This window comes from Thermobia domestica, chromosome 10 (assembly GCF_964235325.1).
Source record: "Thermobia domestica chromosome 10, izTheDome1.hap1.1, whole genome shotgun sequence".
NCBI lineage: Eukaryota > Metazoa > Arthropoda > Insecta > Zygentoma > Lepismatidae > Thermobia > Thermobia domestica.
The window spans coordinates 65266697-65288943 of NC_137463.1; the positions used below are offsets into that span (position 1 = coordinate 65266697).

The 22247-nt window shown below is 34.7% G+C and overlaps 1 protein-coding gene across 1 annotated transcript in view; it reads right to left on the minus strand.

Annotated features, from left to right (window-relative positions):
- The window catches only part of LOC145661491 (uncharacterized), a 159234-nt gene that overhangs the window by 50488 nt on the left and 86499 nt on the right, over window positions 1-22247 (minus strand). Inside the window, exons 25-27 of the mRNA XM_081726808.1 lie at window positions 17766-17795; window positions 17142-17180; window positions 648-668 (exon numbers count right to left, since the gene is read on the minus strand). Of these exons, the coding sequence (XP_081582934.1) occupies window positions 648-668; window positions 17142-17180; window positions 17766-17795 (90 nt within the window). The remainder of the gene's footprint in view (window positions 1-647; window positions 669-17141; window positions 17181-17765; window positions 17796-22247) is intronic.

Genomic DNA, 22247 nt, shown 5'->3' on the forward strand with positions numbered 1-22247 from the left:
TTAAATTATTAACTTATGAGAACTGAAAATAAATACTTTCACAGTTTAAGAAATTACAAATTTACCTATTTGAAAAATATTTTGAAATACTAGACTAAAAATAAAACTTTTGTAAAGAAGGAATATCGCTAATACAATTATGAAATGTAGTAAAATTTTATATTGTATACTAAACTCAATGTCCACTTTTCAACATTTAAATAATGAGATATAAACTTTCTATATGGCTCAAACCTTGATTTTAAACAATCAACTGTTATACTAAATAGGCATTACGAAAATCAGAAATAAACTAACAATTTCAATAAACATGCGGTTGTTATGTTTAATGTTATAAATAATTATTATTAGATGTGATATATATATATGGGGGTGTTTCTGTGCGTGTTCCATTCACAGACTGTAAGTTAGCTAATGTCCTGAATACAGGTAACTTTTCCTCAAATGTGTAAAAATAGTCACAAATACTACAAAACTAAAATACACTTCCTAAGTCTATAATACGAAAAAAATTGGTTGGTTTTCACGTCTGATTATACACTTACACTTTTTCTTTATAACAAGAAATAAAAACAAATAAGAATTTGTATTTTTTTCTTATCTTAGTTATTGAACTATGATTTGAATTCATGTTCCTATCAACTTACGAAAATCCCTCCTGCAAGTTTCTGAAAAAAAATAAAGTATTTGATTAAATTATATTGCAATATGGAATGAAAAGTAGTGATTATTATTTTATTAATTTGTTGTAATAATAATAATAATAATAACAGCAATAATAATAATATTAATATTAATAATAATAATAATAATAATAATAATAATAATTTACTTTATATAATCCGCACACGTATGTTTTAACTATGGCTGTCCTCTTAAGCACGGAAATAATGTGGAATATGTTATTACTATTTTAGGAAAAACATAACAATAATAAATATGCCTTGTACATTTTTCATTTTATTGTGTTCCGCATGATTTTGAGACTAATATTTCGACAGAACTAATTATATTAGGAGAGTCAATACAGCAAAGCTAATCAGTTTGTTTGCATTAGACTTGAAGAAAGTACTAAATAAGTTCTTAGAATTTTTAGAAACAAATTATTCATTATCAAACTTAAATTATATTCATTATCAAACTAACAGAAACAATTTTCATGTTATTCGTGTTAGAATCGGATGCACTCCCTTTTAAATTTTTCTTCCTAGTAATGGACATATTGAAAAAATAGTTTTTTTAAGGATTTAGAATGAAATTTATTATGCAGCTTGAAATTGTCTAACTATCTTTGGCTCGCAGTGATAGATGTAACAGATTTATGATAAAAGAGACATCTGTGAACTGATGTGTTGTATTCTGTGCTCAATACTGCAAAAGTAGATAGTCAACTCGAGGCACATGTTATCCTATATGTGAAGATAATACATTAGCACATAAACATTATTCCTATTACAAGTCTCTGGTGCATAGAAATATCAGGATCTCGGAACACTTCTAATGATATTATAAAGGGTGACCGATGTAAAGCAAATAATAATCATAAAGGTAAAACGAGATATCACTGACTTTATCAGGGTGGAACGGGACGATTAGAAACAAATGGCATGGAAAACTTTTCATGCTTTGAAACAATCTGTGAGAGTAGAAACTGTCGTTACTTCAAAGATGTTGGAGAAAGTAAAAAAATATATTTCTACCACTTTAAGAAAACCTATAGCCAAAGATTGACCAAACATCGTGCTGCAAACTTCGATGAGTAATTACAAATTTTAAACCAACTTAAAGATAAAATTAAACTTTATATCAATAAAACTTTCTTTGATATAACTATATTAAACCAGAGCATTAATGTTAAGACACCCTATACACAAAGTGCAATTTAACTAAGGAATTTTATGATTTTACGTATAATTCCTTAATAAAATATTGAGAAGGTACATCCTTATATAATATATTTTAAGAAAATTTGCACTTAAATGTATAAAGAAAATTACATATTTCAGTTTAACGTCGTATGATTTTGCCATTTAGTCCAAAGTCATTAAATTAAGTGAATGATGATGGAAGACTTGTTGAAAGAACCATGTTCGTGGAATCGTGTGTAACCAGAGAAAAGGCACGGTCACGTTGTCGTTCACTGAGATCGAAATAGGGACCTCACGCATCAGAAGTAAGTCATCCACCACTGCCTCACCTTGTCCCTAAACTTAATAGAATGTAATCTAAAATAACATAATCGTATACAAAACAATTAGAAAATTAGAAATCTTGAAAACAACTCATCAAATATACTACTTCTCTGTTCCAATAACTATAAGTTAGTAAAGTCAATTCCTATTTAATAGTGTATTCACTCGCAAATAAGAAAACATATCTACCTATAATTCACACTATGATTTTTATATTAAAGGACATGAAGTAAGTAATAACATAATAGTATTTTTAGATTAAGAAATCAAAGCACGGCAAAAATTAACCTAATGCAGTACTCACTGCTAAATAGAAATTACTTTGACTATCTTCAATTTTCGCAATATAGAGATAGGGTATTTTATTATTTATTCGGAAGCATTCTACTTTGTTGTATATTAAAATGTCATTATGTTATTCCATATTTTATGAACGCATTATTTATTTTTTTAAGATACGCTCATAGTCTGTCTTATATGTATAGATCATTTCATGAATAATGACAGTTAGATACTCGTATTGGTATAGTACTATAATAACTAAATACATAGGTAAAATATATTTTGAAATACGCTGTATGGGGAAAAGTATTGATTTTATTGCGGCGTATATAGGGGTTTTGCCTTATCTGACAGTCTCAAAGGTGAAGTCTAACATATAGCAACTCACAATTTTTGTTAGTAGGTATATAATAAGTGATGTATTCTTTATAACGAAAGTTAAGGTATTCCACTGCGAAGATGAATAAACTTTCCGCAAGACATGACTACATTTTACATTTCCATTTCAATTATAGTGCAGACGCTACGTAAGACCATGAAAACATTCATTAGAAAGACCTTACTAGGAATACCAATTAAAAGGTTGTACAGTATATTTTGTATGTAAATTATGATATTCATGTTGCTCCCCCTATGAGCGGAGAAATGTTGTTGCAATTTACAATATAAAGGTATGGTATAGTTGGAAAATTGGAGCAAGACCAGGACAAAAGCAATCTTTAATTACTAGTGACATAAACAAACATCCATAGCCATATGTTACTAAACCAATTCGAGAAAGCTGTGTTCACAAAGTTTGATAGCTGGATGTATGTTTCGAATCTGATCTGACTATGGAATTTCTACTCACAGATCTTCACTGAGAGATAATGAATTGGAGCCTTATCTAGTGCAGATCATCAAAAGGATAAAAGATGTGTTACGCAACCTTAAGGTGCAAAATGATTGTGTTCGAGATTAGAGGTTTCGGGGTATGTGTAAAACCACAACTGAGACAGAGGAAGAAAATAACATGATTTCTTTTAATTATTACGAAGATTTAGGAAGAATTATTACGAGTGGCCAGTAGCAATTCAGATGAACGGCTAAAACTTGTCAACATAAGGAATATTGTGCTACACGCATTTATAGCGATCTACCAGAAGTTGAGATAAAACACTTGTAAGTGTTGTGCTAAATCTTTTTCAGTCTACGCAGAAGACACTGAAAGTTTTCCTGTTAGTTTTAAGTAGTAGTGTGAAATACACCCTTACTACTACTATATCAAACCGAAAAATATATAGGAACGAGTTTATATCTTTTTCGGAAAATAGCAGATGGTGATTGCCTAAAGGGTACTCAAGAAGTTTCATAATAGTATTTCCCCCCAAAAATTTTCATTGGACATTTGATGTAATATGTAAGCAATAGTTTCCATCTGTGAGTTTATAATAAGAACATTATGTAGAGAGTGGTGATATAAGTTAAAAATCTGGAGAAAAAGGAGCTTGAAAACACACAGGGAAAGTAATAAGGAAATGTTCTAAAGATTTGATATTGAACATCGATATTGAACACATTTCGTGAACATATCTACATAGTAAATTAATCACTTTTAGGGAGCAATGTGCTCAATCAATGTGTTCGTGCTTTTAAATACGAGGCCACTCCCAAAGTGAAAATGTTCAACTTATTTAGTAAGACCACACACGGAAATATGATGTAAGTTAGCTTCAATCATTAAAAAATAGTGCAGACTATCGACTGAAAAACTTACCTGAAGTTTTAATATGGCCTCTCTCTATCAAGTGAGTGTGTGCTTTTATATATCAAATCACAGAAAAAAACTGAATGACTATTGGTATTCATATATGACATTAGAGTGGTCACTAAAACACATATGATGAAATCTTAATTTTTCTATGGGCTTCATTGTTGCTGTTCATATTAGCGAGAAGTGAAATTTGTTACTTTGTACGGAAACAATGATTGTCACATAAAAATAACAAAAGGCTTATTGTTGGGCATTGGTGATTTACAAGAAAGTGTATTTGGTTAAATTGCGTACGTAGGTTGATAATTATACATGTAACCAACTTTCAGGACACAAGCATGTGCGAAATGTCAATTACAACAATTTGTAATGTCAATACAAAGTATAAGCTGTAGTACTGCATTTATCTTAAGTGTATTGAAGCCAAATGTGACAGAGCATTGTACAGACCCATGCGTATCTCAGAATTATTATTGGAATATCACTTGGAAAGCCTTTACATATGGTATGATTTCAGACTTGCATAAATTAGGAGAAGGTTATCTAAAAACAAGGCGAGAAAAGATAAATTTCTGAAATATATTTTACTGGTGAGGATCAACGTTATGCAAGGCCAGCGGTTGCGACAAGAAAATAACTAGAATTCCTCAAAGAGAGCCATTTAATTTGAGACAAATGCAAGTGTCAATGCTCAGGATAAAAGTACATTTCGCCGGACCTCACACTCGAATTTCGAAACAAAACCTATACTAAGCGTTTGTACTATGATTGTACCGGAATGTGCTGCAACGAATATCCTTTGTATCACTTCTTTTACAAATTTATAAGAGTTTTAAAGTGAGGGCTGTGAAAAAGATAGCCCCCTTCTTCGAATTCCAAAACAAAATCTATGCAGATCGTTGGTACTACGTTTGTTATGAAATGTGCAGCAAAATCTTTTATTTGTACCACATGCAGTACAAAGATATGAGCTTTAAAGTGGGAAGGATGTGGTAAAAGCAGTCCCTCACCTCGGAATTTCATAGCAACTAATATTTTAATCGTTTGTATTACGTTTGTGCCGGAATGAACCGTAAAAAGTTTCGTTTGTACCATTCCCGATACAAAGTTATAAAAGTTTTAAAACTTTGGGCTTTTGAAACAACAGCCATCCATTTTGGACTTTCGCTATAAAACGTATTCAAATTGTATGTACTACGTTTGTATCGGAATGTACGGCAAAAAGTTTTCTTTGCATCACTTCCGCTACAAGTTTTAAGTATTTTAAAATGTGAGGGTTTGGAAATGGCAGTCATTCATCTTGGAATTTCCAAATAAACCATATGTAAATCGCTTGTACTACGTTCGTAACGGAATGTACCGCAATAATTTTTGTTTGTACGAGTTCGCTCAGGTCGCTCAGTGTTCGCTTGGCAGCCGTCAGAGATGGAAGTGTTGACCGTCGCTCCAGCCAAGTTCGAGGTTCGAGCAATAATCCGGTTTCTCCAAGCAAGGAAATTACCGCCCGTGGAGATTCATTGGCAACAGACTGAGGCTTATGGTGAACAGTGTATGTCCGTGCAGCACGGCCGGAATGTACAGGTCTTTTGCTGAATGTCGCACCGATGTTCACGATGAAGAACGTAATGGAAGACCGCCTGTGTCGCATGGGATTGACAGAAGATCAACAGTGAGCAGCTCAAAGATCGGAGGATCACTGTCTGTGAAATTGTCCTTCCATCTTCCCCAAGCTAAAGGAACACTTAGGTGGCAATCGCTTCAAGAGCGACGATGAAACCTGAGCAGATGTCACACGCTTGCTCAACGAATTGGCGGGAGACTTCTTCGGCTCAGGATTACAAAAGCTAGAGCACCGTCTTGAAAAGTGTGTTGAAAAATGGAGACTAAGTTGAAAAATAGACAAGAGTGTAAGCTTTCGTAGGATGTATAAATTAATAACAATAAACAGTTTTCTATTTCAAAAAAATATAGGAACCTTGCTTCCGGTACAACCCTCGTATCACGTTCAGTACAAAGGCAATAGGGCTTTAAAGTAGGGTCTGTGTGAAGGGTAGCACTCACATGTGTGAACGTAGCCAGACCACGTATGAAAATTATAAATATTATTATTCCATACCTTTCTACTACGTTTGTACTGGTTTTTACATTAAAAACCTTCCCTTGTACCGGTTTCAAATTTGCGAAAATAAAAAACTGAAGTGCAAGTTCAGGTAACATAAAAGGACCATTTATAAATTGTTAAAAATTTGAAGATCTTTTGCCAGAATCGTTTGCACTCTTTTTGTACCAGACTGTACCGTAATCCTTTTCCTTTGACACTGCTTGAAATTGGAGAAAATTGTACAGTAATGTGGTCCTGCTAAGTTCACGTGTACCTTGGTGGACCCGAATACAAATGTCTACAAACTTCAAAATCCTTCTATACGAATATTTTGTACTGTGTTTGGACCGGAAGTTATCGTAAAAATGTTTATACAAGCTTCTAATTCGAGAACATTCAGAATTAAAATGATCCTGATTAGTTCAAGTATACTTAGTAGGACCAGAAAATGAAACTTTACAAATGTGAAGATTTTCCTGGCGGAATCGTTCATACTGTATTTGTAGCGGATTGTACTTTATGAAATTTTGTTTCTATCGGTTGCAGATTCGAGAAAATCAAAAAGTAATGATTCTGCTAAGTTCACGTGAGCATATCAAGACTATTGATTAATTTCTTCAAATTTGAAGATTATGTGTATCCCTATAATAATTACACAAAAATTAGAGAGACATGGAACATAAACCAAACTTTATTTACATTTTAAACTGAAACATTACTTTTAGATCGTCTGTTAAAATATCTGAATATGGAGTCTTGCTTAAAGTGCAAAAACAACCGTAAAATAAAGTAAAACACTTATACACAACAAATAAAAGAAATACATTCATATAATCAAATTTTCAGTGACGGCAACAAGTTTGGTTGAGTATTTACTATTTAGCAAAATATAAAACGGAGTTCAACAAATTTTAGAAAAAAAATCACCTCTTCAGAAAGTATTTAAAACCGAAATTCATGAGAAATGTAATGGGAATGTACATAAAACAGAATTCATACCAACATACGGCATAATCTTTCACTATAAGACATTAGTTACTTGTTAGCATAGGGACATTAGTTACTCGTTACACACGGATTTTGATGTAAGCATTCGTGTCATGTTTGCCGTTTAAAAAGGTCGAGTAATCACTAAAATAAAAAAGCTTACCCTTTATCTTTACCTTTTCTAGTTTTAAATGAAAACCAAAAATATTCAATTGGGATTCAAAATGGGTTTCAATTCCGTCCATGACATCAAACTCAAATGTTGTTTGCCATCTTAAATAAAGTAAATGAAGAAAAATAAGTAAAATGTCTTCCACCTATATTTCCGAACAACTTCTATACAATTTATTAACTGATAATTGTTGAGAGATTGTGTGTATATAGTAATGTTGATTCAGTGTTTTAATACAATGAACAGTCTCTATTTGCAGAGTCCAGTTAGACCTTCCAAGTGCAGACTATTCGCATTAAACCACAATATTCCACGGAATTCTCTTCCGTTGAATGTTTAATTTATATAAACTTTTAAACCTCACAAACCAATGGATTGTGATGAAAATTATTGTAATTTTCCAGTCTGTTTGTTTAAGTAGACAACTAAAATTTGAGTTTAATGCAATGATTGGAATTCTTAAAACACATTAAATTCCAAACTAAATAGTTTTATTATCATTTAGAAGTAGGAGAGGTAAGGATGGTGTGTAGGATTTTTTTTTTATTTTACAGATGAGTAGACATTTTATAAGCGACAAATATGATATAAATGCTTACATTAAAATGCATGTTTAACGAGAAAGTAATATTTCTATTGTAAAAAGTATTAATGCAGTATGTTTGAATGAATTACATTTTTTGTACATTTCTAGTATATTTTAACCTTTTGGCGCCAACCTTTCAAAGATTACGTTAATGCCGACCTGGGGTTCGTGCGGACCCCAAGCAATACATATAGTGCAACATTTGTGAACTACGTTACATTCTACTGAAATTTTCTATATACTACATTTTCTTTATTTCTACGTATTTTACTGATCACTCACGGCTTTCAACCATTTCTGATGGTTATCCCTTTTGCACCTTCTCATTGTATCAACAACTGTTGTTATTTGAAGACGCAATTCTCGGCGTGCCCGGTGCTTGTGAATTAAATCTCCATGGTTATATTTCTTCGCTTATCTAATCATTGCTTTACAAGTCACTTCACCAGGTCTGTTAAATTTCCTCGTTCATGCTCTACGTGCTGCCAAACATATATTTTGTCTTTGAATGATTATGATATTTCAGTATTGCACATCAGTAAATGTTTATACCGTATTTTCCAGTCATACTTAGAATGTAAGCATACAAAAAAACCTTCCACATGTAGGTACCAATTATTGATCCGTAGCTTACAAATTTCCAGATCTGTGCAAGACATAGAAATTCAAAACGAATATTTCCCAGAGTTCACGGAAAGTTGTTTTCCTTTAAGTTTCTGGTTTCTTTTGACTAGTTTGAATATTATGAAATAAAAAAGCTAAGGAGACAGTAGAAATGACTCAGCGAGGTCGTTGCTTGGAATATTGGACGTCCTTTTTCACATGGTCACAATTCAGTCAACCCTTCGCGTGCCGATTTTGAAATAGGGCCAAAATAATGAAGTCTTTGAACGTACATATTTAAGTTTGGTCGTTTCTGAGTTTTACTCCTTTACTTTCTCAACATAGATCCGAGCTTCTGCTTCCTGCACAATTAGATTTGCTGATTCTGGAATTTGAAAACATGGAAGGCATGTAGTTCATTCTGAATACCTAATTCCGCTCGTTTGAATTCCTTGACGACATTTTTTGCTAATGTCTGGTGTTCTGGAGGGTCCTGTGCACTTGATTTTCTTCCACGTGGAGATGCAAATTTTGTAGTATTTGTTCCGTGCTCTGTTGACATGTCTAATATTCGGCTAGAACGCTGCGGAGGGCCATAATTAGAAAACATGTCCACGTCATATTCATTGAAGCCACCACTAGTTCAGTCTCTTTTCCCTTCCCCAGACAATTCACGTTCATTCTCGTAATGGCTGTCACCCGATTCAACCTCAGTTCTGACATCCGCAGAACGCTTTCTTTAGGCAGTCCTAGACAAGACACTGCAACTAAATAACAGAATTTTCTCAACGTAATTTTGACTTTTCACACATCACAGGGGTAAGTGTTAGATAGACAGATGCAGGTTAGCTTCTCGCCTAGGGGCGACACTAGGCATTGATGAGAGACAGTGGGAGCCCTGTTAGATACAATAGGTGTCACTGTGCATGTGATGGCCAAATGTAAGGAAGAATTTCATCGGAGCAATATGGCTGGTAGTAAGCAAAATCTGGGTGGTCTGGAGGAAGAGTAAAGCGATAGAGAGTGAACAGCAAAGCGAGAGGAGTAGGAATAGCCGGTGTAAGCAATGGAGGGGGACTGCGAGCATGTGCTTCAAAAGTATCCTGGAGAAGGGGTTGATTGAGCGCAAGGCGGCGGCAGACATATTTGGTGCGAAGGTCTTCAAGATGATATAAGATGTGGGGAAAACTGAGTCGCTCATAGAGGTCTCGGGTGGGACTGGGAAGCTTAACTCGATAGGCAATTCGTAAGGCATGGCGTTCAAGAACTTTGAGTTTTTCGTAATACTGAGAGGAAGCAGACAGCCAGGCAGTGAAACCAAATGTGAGGATTGGACGAAGGAAAACTTTGTACGTTTTCAGAAGCGTGTCGGCGTTAAGTCCCCAAGTAGTGCCTGTCAGACGTTTCAGTAAGTTGAGGCGAATATACGCTTTATTAGTAATGTCTTTTAAGTGAGGCTTCCAGGTGAGGTGATGATCAAATGTAATTCCAAGATATTTAACTGTTTTTGTAGGTACTAAGGGTGTGTCGTCAACTGAAAGATGGAGAAGAGTAGGGTTGCGTTGGATACGGGAGCGAGCGTGAGGTGGAAGGAAGACTATGGTTTGAGTTTTAGATGCATTAATTTTCAAGCGCCAGCGATGACACCACGTGACGAATGTATCGATGGCTTGTTGCATATAGATATTGAGCTGATGAACAGTTTTATATGTAGCCAGTAGGGCAGTATCGTCGGCGTACTGGAACAAGTGGACCTTTGTTGGAAGAGGGGGAAAATCAGCGACAAACAGAATATAAAGAAGGGGAGAGAGTGCAGAGCCCTGAGGAACACCAGAGTGGATGAATATAGGAAAAGACAAGGTGGAGTTAATGCAAACGTAGGCCAGACGACAGGTAATAAAGTTAAAGATGAATCGGATGTAAGATATGGGAAGTGTAAGCTTATTGAGTTTGTAGATCAGTGCAGGATGCCATACCTTATCGAATGCCTTTTCGAGATCAAAGAGAACTAAACAGGAAGGGCGTGAAGTATTGTAGTGATTGGTAATGTAATTACTGAGCCTGAGAAGTTGATCGTTGATATTATAATATGGACGAAAGCCAGCTTGTTGAAAGGGGAGCATGTTTCTAGACGACAGAAAGATATGCAAGCGTTTAACTATGATGCGTTCGAGTATTTTACTAAATGTAGATGTGAGTTGGATTGGACGGTATGACTTGGTGTCGGCGGGAGGTTTCTGTGGTTTCAAAAACATGAGCGTCTTGGAGGTTTTCCATTGAGCGGGAAAGTAACCAGTACGTAGGATGAACGTATAGATGGCCGACAAAAGGTAGAGAAGCGAGAACGGACTCTCTTTGATCTGGCGATATGTAATGCTGTCCAGTCCAGGAGCAGTGTTGCGTTTGTTTGCGAGAACGGAGGTGATGTCTGGAACTGTGATTGGTGCTGTTAAAGGAGTGTCAGGAAGTGTGTGATCTATATGGGGTTGAAGATTAGGTGAGCTTAGGTTCAGACGATCAGCTGGATGTGGGCGATGTGGGTTTGTAGACGGCAGAGGAGTAAAAATATCCTGCAGATAATTAGCAAAGGCATTGGCTTTGTCGAGATCAGTATGTAGAGGTTGATTTTGGTCTATGAGAGGATAGGTGATACGAGTGTTCTGCCCAGTAAGAGTCTTAAAGCGCTTCCAGTACTGACTGGGATGTGCTGTAGCGCCTAATTGATTACAAGTTTTGATCCAAGAGCGTAACTTGTATGCCTTAAGGTAATTGCGTACTGTGCGAAGAAGTTGACGATGATGATGAAGGGACTCGACATTGCCAGTATGTAAGTAATCTCTGTATAACTGACGGGAGCGTTTAATGAGAGGAATATATTGTGGAGGAAGGGGAGGGCGAGAGAAAGAACATTTAGATGAAGGGATATGTTGGGTTGTGGCAGAGGTGATAGCATTTGTGATAGTATCTACACAAGAATAAAGTTCAGACTCTGAGGTAGGAGGCAAAACAGTATTGACGGTTTCCTGTATACATAGTCTGTAGTTTGCCCAGTCGGCTCGATCAAAACGCAGCCTAGTACAAGTAGAGGGGTTGGATCGGTCAACGCTAGCTGGTCTGGAAAGAAGTTGTAGCTTGATAGGAGCGTGGTCACTGCCTATGAGATCTAGAACATCGATAGTAAACTGAGATGCAAGATTAGAGGAGAGTATGACAACGTCTGGGGTAGTTCGACTATCTGGGCGTGTAGGTTTCGGTAGAGGAAGTATTATGCCAGTCGTATGACCGGTGATAAAGTTATGAAAGCGGTTTCTTTGTGCTTCGGAACGGCTATGGAGATTGATATCTGCCATTATAAGATAAGTACGAAAGGTGTTAGATATATATTGAAAGAATGGTAATTGAATGTTATGGCCGGGCCGCACGTATATTGTAGCTAAGGTTATGTAGAAGTTCTTATAGTAAACAGTTGTGAGAAGGTGCTCAGGAAGGTTGAGAACAGGCGAAAAATGCTGACGATATGGAATGGCAGGCGAAAAGCCAATAGCAACACCACCACTGGCACGGCGTAAGACATGTGGATTGTCATGGCGGATAAGCTGGTACCCAGGAAGACGACAATGGAGTTTGGAAGTAAGGCAGGTTTCATTCAGAATGAACGTATCAACATGTTCTTCTTGGAGTAAGGCTTGAAACAATAGTTTATGCTGTTGCAAAGAACGAATATTTAGAAATAAAAATGTAAGCCCCATAATGAAAAAGAACATGTATTTTGTAATGAAGGAATTAAACTGCCGTTTCCTGAGTGCGGGAGTGAAAGTAAACATACGGTCCAGTGTATGTGGCATGGAGATTTGCATGAAAAACATATTTGGCAGCTAATTGTATATGATGTAAGATATGAGGTCGCAAAAATGGATGGATGTTCTGTAGTGATAAGGTGATGAAAGAAAGCAATTGGGAAATGGTGACAGGTGCTTCCAATGAAGGTGGTGGTGCTGGTTGCGCTTGTTTCGGGAGACGTAATGGGACAAGATTCTCTGGTTTGGACTGATCTGGTGATGGTTTAGATTGACATTTATAGCTATAGGTTGGATGTTTTTCTGGGCAGAGAGAGCACTGAGGGGGTTGCTGCATATTGGAACATGTACGGGTCAGATGCGGACCTGCACAGTAGCCGCACTTTGGTTGGTTATGGCACTGATTGGTAGGGTGTTGACCATAAGTTTGGCAACGCTCACATCTAATAGGCAAGGGTTTAGATGTGTGAGGCGGCTCTACACGGTGTCGTTTCTTGTAAATATAAGCTCCTAGATCCAATAGATCATTGATGGTCTGCTGAGAATTTGTGAGAACCCGCACCATGTATGTCGGGCCTTGGTTATTTCGAATTCTCAGGCATTTAAGAATAGTATGACCTTCTTGAGTGAGCTCCTCCTGAACCTCTGAGTCAGTATATGTAGGATCTACTCCACGAATGACCACAGAGAGAGTAGGTGATCTACGAGGTGGGGGTGGTTGCTTTAGACGAGAAGTAGAGAGAGTCTTGAGAGTTGCCTTTGTGCCGAAGATTTCGTAGCTATAGGAATTCAACAGTTTGCGAGAGAATTGTGAATCACTAGTCTTAATAATAATACCAGTGCGAGTACGAACTAATTGAGAAATAGCAGAACGTGGCATGTATTTAGTGATTTGCAAAAACAGACGTTTGAGGTCCTCATACTTTGGATCGTAATGTTCTAAAAGAAAAGAGTAGATTGGAGCCTTGAGTGTCTCTTGCAAAGTTGGAAACTGGTTCGTGTCAGTCATGTCAACAGACATGGATGAAGTATCTGCTGGAATATTGTCATGAAGCTTATGTGGTCTCTTGGCTGGTGGTTGTGGAGTACTATTTGAAGCTTTACTAGGTGAGCTTGAACGAGAATTACTATCTAGATTTTTCTCCAGAGATCGTGCCCTCCGTAACCCTGGTTTCGCAGAGGTTGAGGGGGCAAGGAGAACAGGTGGCAGATTAGAATGACGACCAGCCAAAGGCTGAGACGCCATGATGAAGATGCAGGCACTCCGGCCTGATAAATGTGTTCACAATGAACCAGGTGAGGTAATAATGTAGGTAAAGAGAACCCCGTTTGGATAGGTTCTCAGGTAGACTTGAAGTCGCTTTTAGTCTGCGTCGGTTTACTCTGGTATTGGCTAGATCAGTCTGCCAGGACAAACACACAAACTATCAGCTTCTTCAGCCAGGAAGAGGATAGGATCACAAAAAACAGCCGTACTGACGTCTGGTACGTCACAGCTGATAAGGCCAATAGGAATATTGACCTGAAGATGAAATTGTGACCTGAAACGCATCATTTTCTGTTTATTTCAGTAGTAATATACTCCGGCAACTTTGAAATACAAATGAAATAGAACAATTTCCTCACAAATATTATACACGAAGTACACTTTTTGTTAAATTGAATTTATTTGTTTCAAAAATATGTGTGTAGTAACATCCAGTAAGGTATCAAAATTCTAATAGAATAATAACATAAAGATCGTGCTGCCATCTTCTGACATTTTTTAAAACAACACAACTCACTTCTCAGAGGAATAAATATTTACTTTTATTTATGTCGTTGTTATTAGGAACTACCAATTACCAAGCTTTATTTATATATCTGTGCATATGCAAGCATGGGAAGTCATGGGGTCCGTACGGACCCCAAGTGTGCTAAATACGTTTTGGTTCTTAAATACGCTAATAATTTCTAAATGAAAAAGCGTCCAAGTAGTGTTATGAGTGAATTGAAAATATGTTAAAAAGAGATGTCCTGAGTCGTGGATAAGAATATGAAACAAACAAAGAGAATATACAGGAACAGAGAGAATATACAGAGAAAATATAATGAAGCCTTGGGCCCACACGGACCCAGGTTGGCGTCATAAGGTTAAGTGAATTTTGGTTTTAAACTACTTTCTGAAGCTATGACTTTCATAAAATCTTTCCTAAACACCGTTTTAAATTTTGCTAAATAGTAAATAGTCAACCAGACTTGTTGACGTAACTGAAAACTTTATGTATGATGTGAATTTATTTATTTTATTTCTTGTGCATAAGTCTTTCACTTTATTTTTCTGATGTTGTCTGCGCTTTAGGTAAGACTTCCAGTTTAAACATTTTAAATAGTAGGTGTAGAAAATATATTTTTAAAATGTAAATAAAGTTTGGTTTGTGTAATTCTTATTAGAATACACATATTCTTGAAATTTGAAGAAATATACCAATAGTCCTGCTATGTTCATGTGAACTTAGGAAACACTTCACTTGTCAATTTTCTCGAATCTGAAACCATTATAAACAAAATTTCTTACGGTACAAATCGGTACAAATGCAGTATGAACGACTCTTACAGAAAAATATTCACATTTGTAGGAATCTATTTTCTGGTCTTACTAGGAATACGTGAACTTATCAGGACCACTTTATTTCTCGATTTTGTTGAGTTTGAAGCAGGTACAAACAAAACTTTTAGGATACGATCAGGACCAAACGCAGTACAAATTATTCGTAGAGAAGGATCTTCAAATCGGTAGAAGTTTTTCAATGGTCCAGGTATGTTGCACGACCTTAGTAGGGCAGCTTTATTTTTCGATTTTCTCAGATTTGAATACTGTGCAAAGGAATATTTTTTCGGTACAAACCGGCACAAACGCAGTACAAGTATACGAGGAGCAAATATTTATAATTTTCGTACTTAGTCCTGCTAAGTTGAAACACATGTGGGCTTCCCTTCCCAAAAAAAACATCCACTTTAAAACTTATTCCTTTGTACCGGAAGTAGTACAAACGAAAACTGTTGCAGTACAGTCAGGTGCATACGTTGTGGATACGATTGGCATAGGGTTTGTTTCGAAATTTCGAGGTGGGTTGGCTGGCGAAATGTATCTACGCGTAAAGATTGGATTGACCAATCTGTTTATCATAAATGTGGCACCTTAACGTATTCCTTGGTCGAACAAATGTTTCCTGCGAATATTTGCAACGCTCCAAGGGAACTTCCTAAAAGTACATATAGTCGCATATTATGTACAGTATAGTCTTACAGGGGAATATTTAACATTCCCCTAGTACCGAAAGTCTTAATTAGACCATTTCATTCCATCAGTAATACATTCTGAATATTAATATTATTTTAAGTCAACCTTATGTTTAAGTCACGTCCATGTTCACCGCTACCAGTCTGGTTATACGCATGTATTTATGCAATGAGTGGTGAAAATGGGGAGAACAAAATATATGAAATTTATTTGATTTCAGAACATACTGGAGAATCGAAGGAAGTCCATTATTTCTATTTTGAAAACATCCATATATAAATTTCGATAAATCCATCATTAGGTGCTTTATTTGTGTTTTCTGCACTCTGAGAAAATAGACTGTAGTCACACTGACTAAAATACGGTTCACTGTGAGATTTTTCTAAAGTAATATTTAGACCAAATTTTGAACAATATGCGATAGTAAATCTTGTGCAGTTTCACGTCAACTTATGTATTTAAAACAAAGTACTGCACAAATTTAAAATAGTAATATAGAGCGCTATTCTAAGATCCGTGCCTTCAGTCAAGTTAAAATTTGAAACAGAGGTACTTCCTTTTATGTTTCAATAATTGCTGGTTTTTTTCGATACATTGAGCTTTAGTAGGATGACTTCAGTAGGACTCTCAATATGAGAAAGGTGAAAAGTTATGGATGTATAGTATGAACAAATGTTTTAAATTCATTCCTAAAGATTTTGAGAGTAATAATATTTACCATTTATTTCAATTATAGTAGTAATATCTGTTACTATAAGCAAATACAAGTATTAAAAATATTTAATTTAGGCACTATATATATATATATATATATATATATATATATATATATATATATATATAGTTACTTATAATCATTAAACGTAACAAGAAAATGAGAACAAATTTTCATATTTCTCTGAATAAATTGCCTTTTAAGTTTACTTCACTTGATGACCATGGTAATAATATTTGTGGAAGTTCATTCGTTTAGGGTTACTTGTTAAGCGTATTGCCATAAGTAATCCATTATAGGTTTGAACTGAAGGGATGTTAAACTCCAAAAGAAACAGACAATCATTATAATAACAGTAATAATAATAATGTGCAATCCTAATGTATAGAAATTGCATCACTGCAGATGCACTATTGTGAGTTATAAAGTAAACTCTCCCACGTACCTTTGGAAGAAATTTAATAAAATAATACCAGAGGTAACGATTGTGAAACACAATATTACGTAAATACACATAAGCGTTATCAAAATGTGTCATTGCATTTCGATATATATATATATATATATATATATATATATATATATATATATATATATATATATATATATATATATATATATATATATATCTTATATACATAATTATACAATGCTTTCTTTCGGTACTTACCCCGATAAATCCTGGTCCTAGAAGATCTGAAAATCCTTGCTGGAAACGAAACAGTGGAAAACAAATCAAAATTGTATATATATCTTTCTTGAACTATGTGAAGAAATGTTGTTCTCGCATAATTTATTTTACAGTAGTTTATTGTAAATTAACAATTATTACTGAATATTAACTTATTATTTAAAGAGTTTGTATACAATTTGTATTCACTTTCCATTGGGAATTTTTTTGGTCAAGTTTAAATTAATCGATACTCTGGTTATCTTATAAAAACTCTAAGTCCATTTAACAATAAGCGTTATAAAAAGATAAAACTTACATATGGTTGTCTACATATGTTCACTTTGTGTAAATATCTCCCGCCCTCACTTTGAAACAGCCAATACAAACAAAGCGGTCATTATATTTGACACAAAAATATATATTGTATTCATAACTCAACTCAACATCATATATAGAAAATTATTCACATTCGTTAATGATTTATGAATCATAATTATAATGGACAATACATGATCATTGTTCTTTACGTGATTGCTAATACATGTGAACAAACACATAAAGGTTACATATCTCATACCCTTAAACTATATAGTCTTAATCTTTCTTGGGAATTCTACCTACCTGCAATTGTCCAATGAATCTTAGACCGTCCTAATAAATAACAAAATAAAACCATTACTATGTAAAATATAAATAATATTACTGATAAAGAAATTGCTAAAATTATAACAATCTTTCATTTATTGGTACGATTAATGATTTAATAACATATTATGTATTGACTACATTTTTATACTTGTAAATATACTGATAGTCGTTATAAGACAAGTATAATGAAACTCGTTTGTGTTGGAAACACAAACAATTATAGTCACAGGTAATGCTATACTGTAATTGTCTAGAAATAAGTAATATGAGACATATGTCCTCTTTTTATCTAGTTAGTTATAATAAAGAATGCACGATTTATTATTTTTTTTTTCAGCAGGACATGACTAGGAACACAGTGATGTCTATGATATCATTACCTACTGATATCAAATATTAAGTGAATGGAGGTTGTTTTTTGCAAGAACAAATCAAGGTTTATACCTTACGAAATCATAGTGATGTTTCAAATCATCTCTTACTTTAGTAGTGATATCCTTTAAAGCTATTAAGGTTTTTTTTTGTTTTATTTCAATAGATAGGTTATATAGAACTAATAAAATGTACGCCTCAATATGTACTTAATTTTTCTTTATGTGTAGTGATTTATCTCTCGGCAGAAACATTTTCTATATATTATGTTAAATGTTTCATGATACCTTCAATTCAAAAGGGTGTTTGTTATGTCATAATAATATGAATTTATACATTTTCAAGAAAGATATATTGCAACTTTGTTAAAAATTTACAACTCAAAATTCGCAAGTTAACTATTCTTATATCTTTAACCTTAGGATACTCAAGGGGTTACAATGTACCCCATGTTGTATTTTACTGTATATTTTAGGTCACAGACACCCGGAAGTGACTAGCTTCCTTTACATTGTGGACTATATTGTATGGAAACTTGTTTCCGCAATAACAATTATATTCTAAGGTGATCTGCTTATGTATCTTGCTAAAACTACACAGGAGTACATTTCTACATAATTGGTTATATATGTTACCATTTTTATTTCAAATATTGTATTGCTTGATTTCTGATCAGCGAAATATAGAATAGAAAACATGGAACGTTAGAGCCTATTAAAATATACCATGGGCATATTACATTCACATTACAATATTTTAGCCTTTCCTGCCACAAAAATTTTACGAAATTAATTCAGTTATATAAAATATCAACAAACGTTTGTCTCGCTAACCTAACGTACATAAAATAACCTACGCTAACAAAACGGGAACCGGTCAAAACCCCCACAGCCAAAACACCCACACTCAAGAAATGTCAAAACGCCCACACGATCGGTCATAACCCCCACACAAATGGACAAATCCCCCAAACGCACGAACGGTCAAAACCCCCACAGCCAAAACCCCCACACTCAAGAAATGTCAAAACGCCCACACGATCGGTCAAAACCCCCACACAAATGGACAAATCCCCCAAACGCACGAACGGTCAAAACCCCCACAGCCAAAACCCCCACACTCAAGAAATGTCAAAACGCCCACACGATCGGTCAAAACCCCCACACAAATGGACAAAACAGCCACACATAGCAACGGTCACAATCCCCACATAAATGGACAAAACCCCCACACAAATGGACAAAACTCCCACACAATCGGTCAAATCTCCCACACTCTGAAATGATCCTGGTTGTATGTCTTGCCCTTGTACTTTTTAATAACATTTTTTATTCCACTTAAACCGATGTTGCAACTATTCTTCTTGCACTGTTTTGTAATGACAGAAACACTAAGGTGGGCGTCGTAAAGAGCCGCAACAAAGACGTGCAATCACGGTATTTTCAGAGTGTGGGGGATTTGTCCGATTGTGTGGGGGTTTTGTCCATTTGTGTGGGGGTTTTGTCCATTTATGTGGAGATTGTGACCGTTGCTATGTGTGGTAGTTTTGTCTATTTGTGTGGGGGTTTTGACCGATCGTGTGGGCGTTTTGACATTTCTTGAGTGTGGGGGTTTTGGCTGTGGTGGTTTTGACCGTTCGTGCGTTTGGGGGATTTGTCCATTTGTGTGGGGGCTATGACCGATCGTGTGGGCGTTTTGACATTTCTTGAGTGTGGGGGTTTTGGCTGTGGGGGTTTTGACCGTTCGTGCGTTTGGGGGATTTGTCCATTTGTGTGGGGGTTATGACCGATCGTGTGGGCGTTTTGACATTTCTTGAGTGTGGGGGTTTTGGCTGTGGGGGTTTTGACCTAGACCCAACAAAACCAACATAACCAAACAAAGCACAACGCAAGATAAGATAACACACCAATATTACCTTTGAAAGAAATAAGGATATTTCAAATTAACATTTTTGCGAGTGCACTGTTAGAAATCCGGAGTTAAAAATATCATGGGTATACGAAATTTGAGAAGGTCTTTGCGTTGTTTTAATTTATTGAAATATATTATTTTCACTAGTTCTTTTTAATAAATTATCAAAAAATAACATATTGATGGACTGCAGGGGAGACCCAATTGTGACTATCATTTAAAAAATCGTTAATAAAGTAATTTGTTAACACTTTTTATTGTAGATGACAGTTTCTGTAATAAAATGCATTGTTTAAGTGAATGGAATTTATATGCTTCATCCATAAAGTGATCATACTGGGTTCGGAACAGCGGTGCAGAGGAGAAAAAATTGAAAGATTATTGAACCGCTTTCCAAACTGTGGTACCCCATTGCTTAATATAGTTCTATTTCTTAATCACTACTCGCAATTTTACGTTATAGCTTCCATTTCAAAGATCAGCACAAAACATTCAGTTAAGAATATAGTAAATGTTTCAGAAATATATTAACATAATTTTACTATTTATCATGTACATTCTTTACGAGCTGAACGGAAAAAGTAGATTTTTCATTATACTTTTTCCAATATTTTGCTCGTATAATTCAATAGAAGTAGGAGATGAAAAAAATTCACACACGCAATTCAAAATTTAGGTGTAAATATTTTGTGAGAACTCTAATTCACAAAATGCATATTTCTTACTTCCTTAGCTCTTATAACGCAAAACAGGTTCATTTAATTTTGATTCATTTCATTAAGTAGTTACAGTTGGACATAGTATTGAGTTTCGTCGCTTCTATAATTGAACATGTTCATTATATCAATTTCTTTGTAATATTATGGTCTCGAAAACAATTAAATTTAATATTTTATGAATTCAATTTTTAACGAAAGAAGATGAGAAAGAAACTAGGTTTGTAGATCTCGAAAAAGTAGATTTAGATTTTGCAACAGATTTACATGTTCCATGGGAGCTACAGGTCGAAAAATGTTTATTTCGAATATAATCTCTGCATGTCTTCTACCCAATGTTGTCACACTTGCTAACTGTTATAAGTTTTTATGTATCTGCACCAAACCTGACTTCTTTCACTTCTTCCCTTTCAACAGAAAAGCCACGTCACAGAATTTGAAAATATAAAAATAAACACTAGTTTCTTGATCCGACTCGTAAACGACTTCAAACATCAATATTTCTTAAAGAACAAAACACTTTTTCATATAGTTAAGGGTTCAGAAGGTGCACTTTACTATTGGAGTGAGTATGTTTCAACAATTGTCTAAGAAACGACTCATATGTTCAGATTATAGAAATAAGTCTGCTATACGAATCTAAGTATTAGGTAAATATACAACCTGAAAATTGTATAAGAGTTAGTTTGCTTGAGAATGAGTTATTTGAGAACTATCTTCTGAAAAGAGTCTACTTTTTAATGAAGCACAATGATATATGATCCTAATCTTCTAACTTAGAATACATGACAAGACCTTTTGTTTAAAGTTAAAGGAATATTTTGAAGTCAGTATTTCGCGGACACCATTATCGAACTATGCGTTCCTTATCTTTCATTTCTTAAAACATAATTCACGAATAAAAGTACAATAGATAATATATTTATATAATCCAAAAGATTTAAAGGCTTTACTATAGACTGGAAATGCTAGTTCATTTTGAAGGTTTTGTTAACAACGATTCATTTTATTTTGATAATATTTAGTTAATAAATACTTCATTAGCAGCTCTAAATTATTCAAGGTATTTTATCATGATACTGTTTACAATTGGTAGCTTACACTTTAGAAAAATGTTTGGAATCAATTGTTAAAGAACATTTACGCAATTATTAATATACTTCCTAAATCCAATTTGTATAGAGAATTCACTTCATTATACGTAATATTTCATAAAACGTCACTCACGAATGTTAGCTTAATCTTGGAGGTGACTTTGCGGTTATGATTGTGTTTCCCTTTTCTTTCTTTAAACCGACTCTGGAGATTCTGTTCATATATTTCACGATTAATTGTTCCATAATTATGTAATAATGTTTTACAAATCATATATACTTTTATAAAAATATTCACAACAAATGATTATATTTCTTTCATCATTTCGTCAGATACAACTTCAGCAATACTGTTATTTTAT